Genomic DNA, 16211 nt, shown 5'->3' on the forward strand with positions numbered 1-16211 from the left:
GTGCAAGTGGAGGAAGAAAAGAATACAGGAGAGAAGAAATTGTCTGATAAGAAAATGGAGAGTAGGGCTGTAAGAATTATGTTCTGTGAAGAAGGGTGTTGTTAAGCAGGCATATAAATGGGCACCAGAAAGCAACCAGTACTGTAGGGAGAAGTAATTGTGGGAAGGAGTGTCAGAATTCGAACTTAGTGAGTGGAGATAGGGACATGAAAAAATATTATGTGCTCTGACAAACAACCAGCTGTTCTGGAATCCCAGTAGAGGGTAGAACACCATGTTACTGGTCAACTATTTCCTCTCTGACTTCTTATTGTCTTAGTTAAGAAACATAGGAAGCAAAAAACAAATGCTATGCCTGTGAAGTACCTGTTGCATTGCCTAGCAGCTGCTCCAGGCCTGTAGTAATAGAAATACAGCTCTAAAGTCTAGTGAATCCCAAGTTTCTGTAAGACTTCATTTTGTTTATACACAATGGAATGTTGAATGCCTCCTTCTGTAAGAGAGCACCTGGCCCTTCTCAGTGTTAACAGGAAGCTGGCTGCAGTCATGGGCCAGGTAGTAGCTTAGTAGGAGGTGAGTGGATTCTGTGAGGGGTGAGAAGTGCTCTGATGTAGGTTCCTAGGAAAACAAGGAATCAAATGCCAAATGAGAGATTGAGTATCATAACTCCATTTTTGTGTAATGAAGAAAAGAGGCACATGGGTGGTCGAGGACTGGAACACAAGGACTGGAAGCTGGAATTACTGTTGGAAGAAGTGGTGTGCTTTTCATTGCTTCAAGTGACTACCTTGAAGCTCCTGTGCTGGAGCTTCTCCAAGAGCACTTAGAAACTGACTCAAGAATATACTAGAAGTCAGGAAGATTTTTGGGATGGGATGAAGGGGTTGCCATCAAGATTTAAATGTATAGGCATTTATGTGAGCAGGAGAAATTAGCATGGCAGCTAGCCCAAAGCTGCTCTTTTCTGTCATCAGCACAAAGACTTAAACATTGAGTAAGAAAATTGTCTTGATCTGAAAAACAAGCTTGCTTAGAAGAAAAGAGAATTTTTCAGCATTTCAGCATTTAGGAAGAAATAGTATAGGCTTTTCTGAGCTATAGATCATACTTAAAAGTAATGAAGTCCTATTCCACTTGGAAACACGTTTTCATTAATTTTTCTCAAGTCTGAGTCAAAATGAATTAAGTCAATTTGAAGTCCTTTTTTTAATAGTTAAAAGTAATGGCACTTGGCCGTGACTTTTACTGCCATTTTGTGTGGTTTAATAGTTGTATGTCTTTTTTTTCTCCCACACATTTGTAAGAGATTCACAGAAAAGAAAACAGACTACATCAGTAAATAAATTCTTCCTGCTAAGTTATAGATGTTTCTCATAAAATCTAGCAGGCAAAAAATCGTGCAGCCACAGGCGTTGATGATCCTGCCACACAACTGAGTCTGAGGATTTGTGTTGTATTTGCTGTGGCTGGGGTGGGGGACCCTCATTTATAAGTTGAGCAGTCTTGCATGCTCTTGCAACTTGGCATGTAACAAGCATTTTCACATAAAACATTGCTGAGCTACTTCTGAATATGGTGGAATTCTTTGGGAAGGTCAGGGAGGTAATTGATCATATGCTGACAGCTCGGGGCTCTGAGAAAATGGTCAGATGGAGGGCTGGGATGCAGGAAAACAAACTTTCTGAGATGGTAACTGTCACTTAGCCAAGCTATACATGTTTCAAGCTTTTTAATTTTTGCTCACAACCTCAGCTTCTTAGTCTTTTTTTGTTTTTGCTGTTTCTCTGTGAGCTCTTTTCCGATGTTGACATTTTACTGGTCCTGATGCATGGACAGTATTCTAGGTGTGATCTTGAGCTATAGCCGTATTTCTTTGTAGAAATTCTATTGCTGCCAAAATGGGGAGTTTCAGAACTTTGATGATCTCTTTCATTATTCTTTGACCTTTGGGTCAAGAAGTAGGTTTCTTTCAGGAACTGCTCAAAATGTTCTTTGCAGCTAGAAAAATAAGACTTCAATGTTTATGGGAGTTAAGATGGCAATCTACTGGGACATTGCATGAGTTTACAACAAAAATGCTTGAATTTCTCTGCTCTGTGACCCTAAGTTTCTATATCAGAGTGGATATAGATACTGAAGTGTGGATGTAGAAACTAAATAGAAACATACAGCTTTGGTGCAAAAGAAATGAAAGAATCTAGCACTTGGTTTCTGAGACCAACTTTTCGCCAATCTTGTTTACAGCTGTCTTTTTTTGCATATACAGTCTGACAGCTTAAAATTATGGTAGTTTTTAGTCTCTCTGCTGTGAGATAGAGTATTTTAACTGACTTATTGCAGTTATTGGTTCTGAGGTCATTTATGCATTACTACACTGACAGGAAGGGAGAAGAGATGGGCATAAATGAGGCTTTTTAAATGACTTTAAAATATAAAAGAATATGGGGGGGGGGGGGGGGGGGGGGAGGAAAAAGCATGCTTATTTTGCCAATGTTTGTCACAGAATGTGGTCGTGGATCGGATTTTCTCGGGTATCCAGCCAACTGGGACCCCTCATCTGGGTAACTACCTTGGAGCCATTCAGAACTGGGTGAATCTGCAGGAAGAGTGCAGCTCGGTGCTCTATAGCATTATGGACCTGCACTCTCTCACCATGCCCAAGGAGCCAGCTGTCCTGCGCCAGAACATCCTGGACACCACTGCTGCCATCCTTGCCTGTGGGATTGACCCAAAGAAATGTCTCCTGTTCCGGCAGTCACTGGTGAGTGCTCCTTTTGTGTTGTTGGATTTGTTTCTGATTAAGTGGCTTTCCACACATCCTAATGAATGAGTGTAGCGTTGCTGAACTCCTTTATCATGTTTGTGTTGGTGGTCCTAGAAAATGTTAGCAGTGTTGGATTTTAAACTTGTCCTTTGCTGCAGCTTTGAAATTTTGAATGCTGCAACCATGACTGAGAAGCCCATTTAGGGGTAAGTACACTGTAAATTTCTGAAGCAGAGCTAGGAGTTTGTACAGGTTATGACTAATATACTTCAAAGACCTTTTAGAAGACCACTAATTTGTCTCTGTGTCACTTTAGTCGCAAAAGGTTAACTCATAAATGCATAAACCTGGCTTGTGTAACCATAAAGGTAAGGAAAATGTGTTTCTATGTTTTTGTATCAGCTCTTGCCACTCATTCTACCAGCTGCACAGTAATCACAAAGTAACAGGTGATTAACTTTTGTATCAGTTCCACCTTGGTCATCAGGAGGTTACATCTTCTCTGGACTTTCCCTTCTTTGCTGTAACCTCCTTTTCATGCAGACGCTTTTCTATCTGATCTGGTAATTCACATGTAAACCATGTGCTCCTCTTGACTACCCCAAGGGTTACTGGGCTTACCTTCCTGCTTGGCATATAGCTATCACATGTTATCTTTTCCTGGAACACAGGTTAGTTTCTTGCTTAATGAACTTTCTGTTACTGACTCTAAACTGGCAAACATCTATAATTTCCACGGACACAGATGTGTCATAGCTTCTGCTCTTGTGAAGACACCCATAAGTGTGTGTCCACCTTGCAACAGAACTGCAAAGCTGATGGCACACAGGATCTGAATTTTATCAGTGCAAGCTGAGATGATGTTGTATTCTCCCTTTCAACACGATTCTTTACAGGCAGAGTTTCCTGGGGTTGTTAAACTACAAATAGCAATCTATATCCCTGGTGAATAATGAATTGATGAAGACAGATATACTTCCTGCTTCACTTTTCCTCTGTGTTAAAAAACCAGTCTAAATAAATGATCTCAGAATTCTAGTGGAAATACGTTTAAATAAATTCACCCCATTTTTTTCAAATCTGTTTATCATTTTAAATATGTTACCAGCTTGGGTTTTAATTTTCCTCTACTCTGACTTGTCAGCCTCAGAATGATGAAGTCATTAGCTGGAATAATTGCAAGGTGAGTTACAAGCCAATGATGCAGTAAAAACCAGTCTAGAGAGGTTTTTTTCTTGTTTTCAAGCAGCTGAACAATTCAATTAGTTACAACACAGGATCTGTGACTAGATACACAGAGAGGACTCTTCAGCATGAAGGATAAATGCTTTGCAGGTTATAATTGGAGAGGAATAAAGTGAATGTTTATAAAACTGCAAGTGATATGGAGAAATTGTTTTATCCACTGAAGAATGTGAACTGACAAATATCAAAACAAGTTAACACCTGGAAGATTCAACACAAGCATAACAATGCTGCATTTCACAAAATCCACAATTGGGCTACAAAACCCCATGACACAGGATACAGTGCATGCTGAAATTCATATGAATTCAGAAAGAGACTCGACAAATTAATCTGAAAAATTGCTTTGGGACTGTTGCATATCTGAGCAGTCACCTCTACAGGAAGTGGTGAAACCACAGATGGGAGAATATCCATGCTTTTCTGCACTTATGTTCTTTTTTTTTCATTGGTTGCTGTCAGAGATGGATATTTGATCTGGTCCAGTGTTGCTTTTCTTATGTTCCTACTGGTCTAAAAGCTAAATTAGTGCTGTTCCAGGTCTTGCTAAAACCAACACCCAGGCTTCCCTTGAAGCCAGCAGATTATCAGTGAGGATCTTACGTTGCACTCAGCCACAGAAAGTATGTTGTGTCTTTCAAAATAGAAAATTCAGAGATTTGAGTCTTTGAACCCCCAAAGAAAAGGTGTCAGACTCAGGAAATGATGGCTCTTTGTGCAGTGCTTTCTTTCTACAGTACCAATACAGTCAAAAACCAGTGAAAACTTAAGACAGCTGAACTTGAACATGTTCAGCTTTATCAAATGAAATACAATTCTGATTTTCCTTATGGTGGTTAGGCTGGCCTCAGTTAAATAGATTTTAATTTGCCTTTTTACCTTAATTTTACTGTGTCCTTATCTGTCCAGATCTAATGGTCATTGTTCTTATTAAATCTAAACTGTTAGATTAAATGTTTCAGCCTTGTCTGATGTCTTGAATGTTATTCTTACCAATACTTACCACACAAGTATCCATACAACTTTCAGAAGTGGCTGATTCTAGCACATTTTTGAAAGCTCATTGTCACACTGCAGTCAGAAAAGCTATTACAGTTGTTTGTGAATATAGACTGTTTCAGCACTGGTTCAGGCTGAATTGGTTTGTCAGCTTCCCCAAACCAAGTCTGTACAAGCTGTATGAAGTGGTCAGGTATACCCAGAGATGCACTGTGATCTGTTACATTTACATAGGCAGCACCAGATGTTTCTCTGGAAGCAATTAAAAGGAGTATCTGCATGTAGCTCTTGATGTGAGGAAAGGAGACAGGAACCTTGCTAATGTGATTATTGTTTTAGTATGATAATGAAATAGTACATTATGGAATGTCATCGAGATGATTGTTCCTAAAAATGAAGGTGTAAGATGGATTACAGCTATTGCTAATCAAGGAAGTTTATTGCTGGATTTTGATTGGAAATTTCTCAGATTTCAAAAAAAAAGGAGCTGGCCTCCTTTTCAGCCACTGTAGCAGTCTCCAAGGGTGGTCTAAAAAAGCCCTACTTTTGTTTACAAACATTTGGCTGAGGTGTAAAGCAAAGTGACCAAAACTGATTGTATACTGAAATAGTGTGTGTACTTCCAGAGGTCAGCAGGAAAGCAGTGGAAATTCAGCCACAAATAGAAAACTGGATTAGGTACTTAGTTATGGACAGAGTAGTTTTTTTCAATAGCTGATCAAACTGCTAAATGAGAATTCGCCGTAGCTTAGCATGCTGTAATTATTGTTGTATTTTGAGTTCTATCTAGAAAATTACCAAACCTGTAGATCACAGAAATGTTTCTTTAATTAAACCTGAATGACATTTCTGTTCATTTTTTTAAACAAACATCATGCAACAAAATTATTGTTCATGAACTTTTAATCACCAAAACTCACCACAACTAATGACTTTTTCTGTACCCTGATTCTGTAGCACTAAAGCAGATTGAAATTCTTGCACTACAGTAGTATACTAGTAGTGGTAAGCCCCACTAAGGGAATTGCTCATGTATTCATTCATGTAAATGCTGTCGTGTCCTGTCACTTTCTCTGGATTACACTGGGCAAGAGTGGTCTAGAATTGCTGAAAAGGGCTTGGGTTTTATTGTTCTTTGTTTGTTTGTTTGGCTTACTCTTTTTTATTTTGCTGCTTGTGTTGCTTCTCTGGAATATGTTGCCCATATGTGAAAAAATATAATGCTACTAGGTTTCTCAAAACCTAGTGCCTTTTAGTAAGGGTCTCACTTATTTTACTTACTTAGGCTCTTTTTCAAATCTCTAATCCAGAGATATCTGAAATACCTGCCTCGAGAGATTTCACACACTTTATCAGCCTTTTCAATACAAGCAAGAGACAAAAGGCTGAACAATATGAATCACAGACTGCTGGGAGAAAGTGTGGTGAGAACAGATACCTCTCGTCTTATACTAGGTCCAAAAGGTGCTGTTATGATAAGGATACAGGTGAAGTACACTTGGAATCCCAGAACAGATTTCAGTGATGTCCTCTTCTTTCAACTAAAATTAAACAGAAGTGACAAAAATTTTGCATGAGCAAGTTTTTTATTGTATTGTTTAGAGAGCATATGGCCTATGTTCTTTTGTATTGCATTTACAGCTAAACTACCTATAAATGGAAAGTACTAGTTGGATGAAAATTAGTTTTGTATGCTTCAGAATTTACCATTTATAGATTATATTGTTTTAAAACTTGTACAAACAGTAAGTTAATGGCTGGTTGTATATTTGGTCTTAATGCATTGCAGTTCAACAAATATCTCCCACACTTCCATTACCATATAAAAACTTGAATTCCAGCCTAGGGAAGTAGTGGCTACAAAGAACAAGTGATGATAACTTGAAAATATTTAGAAGCAAGAAGGATAGCGATGAATAATTAGGGTAGTGTTTGGAACCACATTGTCTGTGAAGGGTTATAAACAAGCACATTTAATTAGAATATCTAGAAAAACAATTGTGGTGTATGTTGGACAGTAAAATGGCCTCCCAGTGAGAGAAGCTCTTTCATTACAGCTTGTTTAATTATATTTTCTCAAGTAGGAAGTTACAGAAAAGTGACAATTTTAGTAAGAATAAAAAATAAAAATAAATGCATATTTCAAAATAGTGCATTTTTATTTGGAGTACAGCTGCAAGATGTATGAAACCCTCTTAGAGAAAATAATGTCAAGATATGCTTTAAGTGGCTGCCTTTGCCTACGGGGCATAAAAAAGAAGTTATGGAATAATAACTTATACAACATATCGTGAGAGTATTAGAAGAAACAGAAAATATATTCCTTAAATTGTACCATAACTGATACAAGCTGTAACAGTCATCTTTCATAAAACTTAGATCTTTTATTAAAACCAAAAAGGACTATGGGGGGGGGGGCGGGGGAAATAAGGAAGACAGTATGCAATCTGCACACGTGGTAAACTTATATGATATAACCCATTTTCTCTGATTCATGGTGGGTACACTACACATTTCAGTTCTTACCCATAACCATCTTGTATCTCATCTGCTTCCCAGTCAAAACAATATTAGAAACTTATTTTGCTTTTATGTGGTCTCAGGCTGTTCTTCCTGTCCACCTATCTATTGTAGCAGACACATGCTAAATGTCCCAAGAGAAACCAAAATTCCATCAGAGTTGATTCAGCAGGCAGTGCTTGATACGCTGCATGAACACTTCTCTGAGGAGTCCTGTGAGTTTCTGGACAACATAATGTTCAGTTTCTGGGCGGAAAATTGCAGTTTTCATCCTTCTGGATAGGGTGATTTATTTTCTGAGTATAATCAGCTGCAGTATTCTTACAGTGTGCAAGCAAATTGAGGCAGTAACTCTGGGAGGTGGGAATTTGCAAATTTGTCTTAGCATTAACTCCAAAAGCCAAAATACAACAATATGAATGCATGCACTGTTTCACTGCTGTTATTTTCCAGAAGTATCCATCTGCTTTGTTTTGTGGGCAGAGTTTGAATAGATTCACGCTACCCCTTGTCCAATTTTCAGAGGGGCTGAAAAGCTTCCATTGCATCATAGCTTATAAATTCATTAAAGTACATTAATTTAGCACGGTCCATTGAAAACTTCCTGTCATAAGAGGAAGTATGTGACTGTTTAATTTAGAAAATTATTCTGCTTCTCTCATTCCTCTGTTTTCTCTCTCATGGACTGGACTAGACATAACTAGAGCTCAGTGGGAAGGAAAGTCATGGTTCACTGGGATTTCTCTTTTTTTTTTTCTTTTCTGCCTTAATTTACCTTCTTCATCTCATACTGTTATGTAGATGTTATATTTTCCTCTCTTCACCAATCTTCTGGACACACCAGACTAATTTTTCAAACAGTATTGTGGGTTATACTAGGAGAATGTTTCTGCAAATAAGTTAATTTTGTAATAAATAAAGGAGAGGAAAGGGTGTTTTGGCCAAATTACTGTGGTCTATCGGGGTTTATAACCAGTAAAGCTTGATTCCAGTAGGAATATTCTTGGTCAGGTTCTTCAAAAAGGAAAGGCAGATCTTATTTCTGTATGTTTTAGCCAAATATAAATAAGGATATGTGACTAAATTGTTCCCAGGTAAAGGTGAAAGCTATAGATACTAACACATTTACTGACAATAACTGGATAACCACTGCCCAGTTCAATACATTGTTTAACGTGTTCTTTAAATATGATATTGCCTTTGTAACCATAAACTTATTCTACCCAAGCAATTATTTCTTTGAACAGGAATTTGGGATACTGTGACAAATTTTCTGTCATAAGAGTACCTGCACTGTGTGCATTTGATTCAAGAGTAGTCTATTTTTTTGTCTTGTTTATGGTCTTTTTTTTTTCTTTAGCTCTGTAATATAGAGACACATTGCTAAGTATCTTGAATGTATTGCCTGCAACTTTACACATTAATAAAACCTTACCTCTTATTCAAGAAAAATGTGAGCATCGCTTGCTTTTAAAAAGGGCGTCTTGAATTTTGCAGAAGCTCTTACTGGTACTTCTAGAAGAGACAAAAGTCCTAAGAAAAGGTTTCATTTCTCTTTAAATGTAGGACTATTTCCCTTCTCTGTTTCAATTTCTTTTAGGACACAGCTATCCAAATTACCTCTTGAGACTTTGTACCCTACTCTATCAAAATTAAATCTTTTAAATTTACTGCCCCTTTAAAATGTAGCCCTTAATGAGGTTACTCTGCTGAGGAAAGCTGTTTCTACATGATAGATATGCAGCAAATTGGCAGTGCCTTACAGCGAAGGGCTGTAGGTTGCAACTTGAGGAAGTCCATCTTGTAAATAAAACACTGCCTCTCTTTTTGCAGAAAGCCACTTCAGCTGCTGACACACAGCTTTGTATTATACCCACAGAAAGCTGAAGGCCAGTGTTGCTGATTTGCCTGCTTTCAAATCTGCTTCCAGTATTCATGCCTCTCTCACTGTTCTTGAATCTCATGGCTTGCTGTCTTCCTCAGCTGTATGTTTCATCATAAAAAGTCATGTAGAATTATTTGGACTAAAAGTAGCTTCTGTTTTTCCATGTATATATCATTGGCTGTGGCAAGGGATTATCAACAATAATTTGGTAAGGAGCAGGTAGGATCAAGGACGAAAAAATAGATTTACAGGAAGAAGCCCTGAGATTTTACTCCAGCGTATAAAGCTCCAGAGATACAAGTATGAATTGTGACCTGAGTTTAATAACTTCAAATGGCTGCACAAGTAAATAATTAAGAAGCTATTTGTCTTTAAAAAGGGAGGAGCAGGGTGCTCAGGTAAAGAAACAGGAGGGTTTGTGCCTTTTAGATAACTGCTCATTATCATTTGGAAGTGGTCACCTCAGTTAAACATGTGTGCTTTAAAAAAATTAAAGGAATCTGGCTATGCAGCCTTGGCCTTGTCAGACCACAGGGAAGAAATGTAAGTAGTTTGCTCTGGAAATAACTCTTTGGTTATTGATTAGTCAGCCAGGTTGTGGGGGATGCTTAATGCTATGCAGATTGAAGGAGGAAATGAAATGTGTCCCTGGTAATAGCATAGAGATGACCATCTCAACCCTTTGAGAAATGTTGATGGTTTTTACAGACTTGTATGAGATTAGGAAAGAAAACTGTTCAAATGAGCAAAAGCACAGAGCAGGAAAAGAGAAACTTGCTATATTTACTGAGAAGAGCAAAGAGTAGGATTTGGGCTGTCTGAAAAGGGGGATTACTATGTAGATATGGGTAAGAATTTTTAGAAAATTTTAAATGGGAAAAGTTGACTTTGTAAAGGGAAACAATAAATAGAGCACTTAAAAACTGTTATTCCTGGAAATATTTTCAGCAAGGCTGCAAGAAATAATTCCCAAGAAAATAATGTTTATAATGAAAACAGACTATTATCTTTTTTTTCAGGACACAAAAGTAGCTGAAGTTGACCTGAAGGATTTAATTGATTAGATAGCTGATTTTCAGAATTACCAGTGATTGTGACATTCTTGGAGTTTGGTTTGATATACAGTTCAGGAACTGTCACTGGTTGTGGGTTTTGTTAATTGGAGATGTAATTCTGGGTTTCTACCATTTGTGTTATTTTTATACTGACATATCTGGGGGAGAGGGCACACTGAGAAAATTATGTCTTCATTGGAAAACATAATTTTAACTTATGTTTTAATGATTTAAAAATTTAAGCTTATTGTTATCCGTTCTCTTTTGAAAATTGGGTAATCCTGAAGTACATTGTAGCTCTGGACAATAGTTTGTTGTCAGATTTTAAAATACAAAAGAAATTGAGTTCTTTTGTATTCAGGCTATTCAAAATAGCCTGAATTAATTGGAGCTCTTTATACTTTTATTACTTGAAGTTTTAGTCAGATTATTGGGTAACCTCCTTTGAAAAAATAAATTTAAAAAGCAAGCAGAACACTTTTCTAACAGTTGTACTCTTTTTAAGGAAAATTGTGTGAAAAGTGATGCTTCTTTGACCAAAGTTTTCCTTGTGATGGCACAATTAACACTACCTAACACAATAAGAATCAACTGAAAATAGTTTTGTAGATTTATGCAAATATGAGATGTCTCTTCTCTGTTTCATTTCACTGTTGAAAGCTGTGTAGGCTGCAATGCTCACATTTTATTGGTGGTGGGGTTTTTGTTTGTTTTGGGTTTTTTTTGTTTGTTTGGTTTGGTTTGGTTTTGGGTGTTTTGTTTGTTTGTTTGTTTGTTTGTTTGTTTGTTTGTTTTAATGGCACAGTCAGCAGTCTCACGTTCCTCAGGGATTCTTGCTGGGAGCAGTTCTAGTCAACATCTTCCTTCATGACCTGAAGGAGATAGTGAACAGAAGTTCATGGGCAATACTAAGTCCTTATGTGTAGCCAAATCTATGCCAAGGAAAAGGAATTTCAAAAGAACTCACAAAAAAGAGTGGACAGGCAAATAAGGGGTAGAAAATATTTAAGTACTTTAAAACGTCTGGGTAAAAGTATTCTAAACCTTCTTCACACAATGCAAGGAAGAAAGTCCTGGAGTCATCATTGGTAATTCTCTGAAATCATTGGCTCAGCACAATCAATTTTCAAAAAAGCTAATGATAAGTCATCATCACCACATCACCAGAACAGGTATTGTGAATAAGACAGAGATGTTTTGTCACCATGAAAAGCCATAGTGTGCCCATTTTTTGAATACTGGATGAAGATTTAGAGTCTCCAGAATGAACTAATGAACTAATGGTTTAGATAGGATACAAATGAGAGGCATTTATGCAGCAAGGGGATAGAGTAGCTGCCTTAAGAAGGAAAAATTCAGAAGTCAGGGTTGCTTCAGTTTGAAGAGGAGAAGGCTGAGGTATATGCAATCAAAGTTTACAAAGTCAGAAAAACACTGAATAAGTTGGATATGGAATTGTTCACCAAATTGTGCAGGTGGTATTCAAAACCAGTAAACAAACATGGATACATTAGTGGCTAAATTATTTCTTTACACATCAGGTTTAAGCCTCTGGAGCTTGCTGCTCCATGGGGTTGTGAAATGGGCAATATCAGCTGGTTCAGAAAAGGATTAGACTTATTACTGAGGAATCTGGGTACATTACCAGGACTGGGCCAGGGATAATACCTTCTGATATTCCCTAGTGGAACAGTTATGGATGCTGGAGAAGTATGAGGGGAAGACACTGTAGGAACCAGTAGGCTCCTGTGTTCGCCCCAAATGCTACTCCTGGCAATAGAGCACGAGGCTGCATTTCCTTTGTTGTGATCCAGTACAGTGTTATTTCTTACATTCTTGTGTTTTGGTTATTTAATGAAGATATTTGCCTGCAGTTTTAAATGGACCTGCAGCAAGAAGCTGATGGAATTTGTCTGGGAGAATGGTTTCTCCTGATTGTGATCCATGGGTATTACTCAGTGAAAGGAAGAGTAGACTGAGCCATTTTTCTGTTGGTGTCATATACATCATGTCTTCTAGTTTCTTTGTATCAGATTTGTGCAATCAATGTGATGGAATACTAAAATAGCTAAATGAGTAACATTTGAGCAGATTCACCATGACCAACCAAAGGCAGCAATTACCTGCCCCTCTTGCCAAGTAAAACATGGTAGCTTAAACCATGATTTAGTCTGACAAATGATTTGTGGTTTAAGCCTAGAACCTCCTGATTCACACACCAATATACAGTCAGTTACTGCAATTTGGATGATGAATGCTGACTCATTGGGCTCCAGGACTGAATTTTATTCCAACTGAAATCTCTACTCTTTGGTATACTTCTACATATTTTGTCCCCATTTTATCAGCCTTTTTCTTCAGCATATTCAGCACTTCAATAATATTTAGGAAAGGGCTGTGTGTTTGAAGATGGGAAATGTGTATAACTTGGTAGGACCCATTACTGTGTATTCAACCCAACAAATGCTGTTTAGATCACTGGGTGTTTTGGTAACTGATGTAATGTCAAATGCACTGATCCAGTGAAACGCACGTGCAGTCTTGGCTGCGAAAGCAACATCTGACAGAGCTGAATCAATGACTGCATAGCTTTTAAAGAGGGTTCTTGTCAACACAAGTGCAACAGAGCACCATCTCCTCGCTGTCCGTGACTAGAAGAAAGAAATGAGAAACCACTTTCAACCAGATGGTGATTCCTTCTAGATGAAATAGGAGTCTTGTGCTTAGTATTTTCCGTGAAGTTCATTTTACTCCAGTATTTTGTTGCACTTTGTCTTGGGCACAGAAGATTGCAGGTCAAATAAGCATGAGGGAATTAATAAAAACCCTGAATCTGTGGGAAAGGCAGAAAGAAGGGAAAGAATCAACCTGAAATGTTTCTAACCACTGAGCTGTAGTCTGGAGTTTGGATACTTTTACACTTTGGTTACCAAAGTAGTCCAATGACTGCTAGCTAGGAAATTACTGTATTTTAAATGTGACAACAAAACAATTAATAATCGTAGTAGTTCTGACTTGTTAACAAATACTTTTTACTGTCCTCTGTCTGGGTTGTTATATCATATTGCAGGCATGAAGCTTTGAACATCTTTGAGACAGTTAGCATGATCTTAAAGATTCAAAGCTGCCAATATTGCTAAGAGTGAATCAAATATTCAAGCAAAGGAGTTTACATGTGTGTTCAACTCTGCTGTTGCTAAAGCATTTTCTTATTTAGAATATGAGTGGATAGGATCAAGAACTTTGCTATACTATTTTAGTATAGAGCATTCAGTCCTGGCAGTGTCCAGAGCTTTCCATTAGCTTGTCACTTGACCTTACAGAAAAAGTAATATACAGAAATAAATGGTTTTCTCGTCTTTGATGCAATTTATTCTTACTGGCTTTGAGAAAATATGCGTATAAAAGAAGAAGATTTAAATAGATTCTAACTTCATCCTTTCAGGTTCCTGAGCATGCAGAACTTGCCTGGATTCTTGGGTGCTTAACTAATGTGCCACGTCTGCTGCGTTTGCCCCAGTGGAAGGTATGGACAGTTTGGTAAATTTAGGAAAAATTAATGGGAGTTCAGTAGAAATGTTGTCCTGGAAATACTTTTCATCTATGAAGTACCAGCTTTACCTCAGTTGTTCTTGCTTTAGGTTTAAGTGATTCTGTAGTCATGTGGTGGAAGGGGTAAAACATATCTCTCCAGGTCTGTTCCTCTAAGTAAACATTTTCCTGCTGGAAGCTACAGAATTGTGGTTTTGGTAGAGATTTGCAGAAAAACTGTGCTAAAAAAGAGACTTGTTTGCTGTTGTTAAACTGATTTTGCTAGAACATTCAGTGTCATTTCAGTGCTTGTTTAATTATGCAAAAGTAATGGCAGATACTGCAGTGGAAACCTTGGCCCTTGCTGATTAAGGAGTTCCATAAACAGCTTTTCATTTTCCACTATAAAGAGTGGCTGCTCTGTAGATTTTATGGAAGAGTGTTCAAAAGAGGCATATGTTTGAAGAGGAGTATAGAAATGATAAATATTAAAAATGTGCTGAGTGATATTGTATCTTAAACATTTGCCTTTACGAGTGTCAAATGTTCATCTTCTTAATCTTGATGTTGCATCAGCCTGACTGCATCAACAGAGTTCTTGCATTTAATTTCCTTGTATTTTATTTTGACATTTAGTAAGCAGAAAAAGAGAGGAGAGAGAAGTATCTGAAAAAGAGGGGAAAAAAAAAAAAACCCCAACAGCTTAAGAGCAGTTTGGGCTTGCAGAGTTCAGAGCAGTCTTAAATACCTCCAGATGTTTTCTTTTTTCCTGTTTTCCTTCTTAATTAAATAAAACCAGTAAAACTTAAATACAGCAACCAGTGTTAATGCATGGCATAGACTAAAGCAAACCTTTTCAAACCTGAGGTTCTAAAGTTAAGCTCTTTAGTCCTACTTTGACTGGATTGACTTTCCAGACCTACAGATAGGTGTTACAGGTGCTAGACTTTGCAAATTAGGTTCCCTGAACCCTAGGCACTGAAGATGCAGACAGAATTTAGGATCTGTTGGAGAGCGTGAGACAAGTCTAAATATATTTGAACAGTCCTAATGAAATAATTCATAATTCAAGGGGTTTAGTATATTTAACCATTGCCACAAGTAAAACATAGCTATGGCATCGCTGGAACAGAATTAGTGTTTGCAGCCTGACTGTCTTGATCTCAGTGATCCATATCAGGGAGCAGCAGAGGACTTGAATGCATTAGGTGGACTGTGGGGAGCAGTGAGAACTGCTGGAGACAGCGCTGGAGTCTGCCTCTGTAGTTCTGGGTTCTCCCCGCTGCCACTGGCTGTCCTGGTGACTGTGTGTGATCATTGTGTCTTGATCCCTAACATAGGTATTAATACCTTTTTGTATCTCCATTATGAAGTGTTTTGAAAATTTATTGCTGAAGACACTATTTCAAAAGTAGGATTTATGTGTAATATACAAGTTTAATAACTTAGCCTGATGGTTTTGCACTTGAAATCATTTCCATTAATAAGGTTACAAATAGAAAACAAAAGAAATCCTATGTTCCCTTCTCTCTACACTATCAGAACAGTGTAGAAAAATTCATAAGTATAAGACATAAACCAGAATATATTCATAAGGAGTGGATTTTACATGACACTGTCTTCTGTAGAGCTATGTAATAAATTACTCAATTATTCAGAATTCTAATTAATTAAAATCACAGACCTTGATACCATTAGTCAAAAGTGTGATTATTCTCTGTTTTTCTTTTCCAAACAGATGAAGCGTGCCAGCCAGAATAGCGAAGGAACTGTTGGCTTGTTGACTTACCCTGTGCTTCAAGCAGCAGATATTTTGCTGTACAAGTAAGAGGCAGAATGTGAGCCCATGGGCAGTGTCTGTTCAGCTGCATTGGAATGAATGCTTGTCAGGTCAACATGCTAACTTATTGAGCAGGGGAGCTGGGTGTGATTAGATCAGAAGATTGGAAATGGATGACAAACTCTCAAGTGGCTGGTTGAAATCTATCCTGGTTAAAAAGCTGCTGACGGGGCTGTAAAGAGCAAAAGCTGGTCAGATGAGAATAATTCTTAGGGAATTATAACAGACTGATGTTTAATTATACATATTACACATTCACACTGATACAATTTTTTTTTATGTAGTTATGCTTTATTTTATGCAGTGTACTGTAGAAGTACTTAAACTGTCTGTATGTAGCACACCAGTATTAGTGGGGGATTCTGTGTAGGC

The 16211-nt window shown here is 37.6% G+C and overlaps 1 protein-coding gene across 6 annotated transcripts in view; it reads left to right on the forward strand.

The window, feature by feature from the left end:
* The window catches only part of WARS2 (tryptophanyl tRNA synthetase 2, mitochondrial), a 46620-nt gene that overhangs the window by 18106 nt on the left and 12303 nt on the right, over window positions 1-16211 (forward strand). For all 6 annotated transcript variants that reach the window (XR_005953157.1, XR_005953159.1, XR_005953156.1 and 3 more), the window contains exons 2-4: window positions 2504-2761; window positions 13914-13994; window positions 15738-15823. Coding sequence is in view for 2 of the 6 variants with exons in the window: in XM_041411082.1 (XP_041267016.1) it covers window positions 2504-2761; window positions 13914-13994; window positions 15738-15823 (425 nt within the window). In the remaining 4 variants the exon portion in view is untranslated. The remainder of the gene's footprint in view (window positions 1-2503; window positions 2762-13913; window positions 13995-15737; window positions 15824-16211) is intronic.

This window comes from Onychostruthus taczanowskii, unplaced genomic scaffold, assembly GCF_017590055.1.
Source record: "Onychostruthus taczanowskii isolate IOZ18803 unplaced genomic scaffold, ASM1759005v1 scaffold34, whole genome shotgun sequence".
NCBI classification, from domain to species: Eukaryota; Metazoa; Chordata; class Aves; order Passeriformes; family Passeridae; genus Onychostruthus; species Onychostruthus taczanowskii.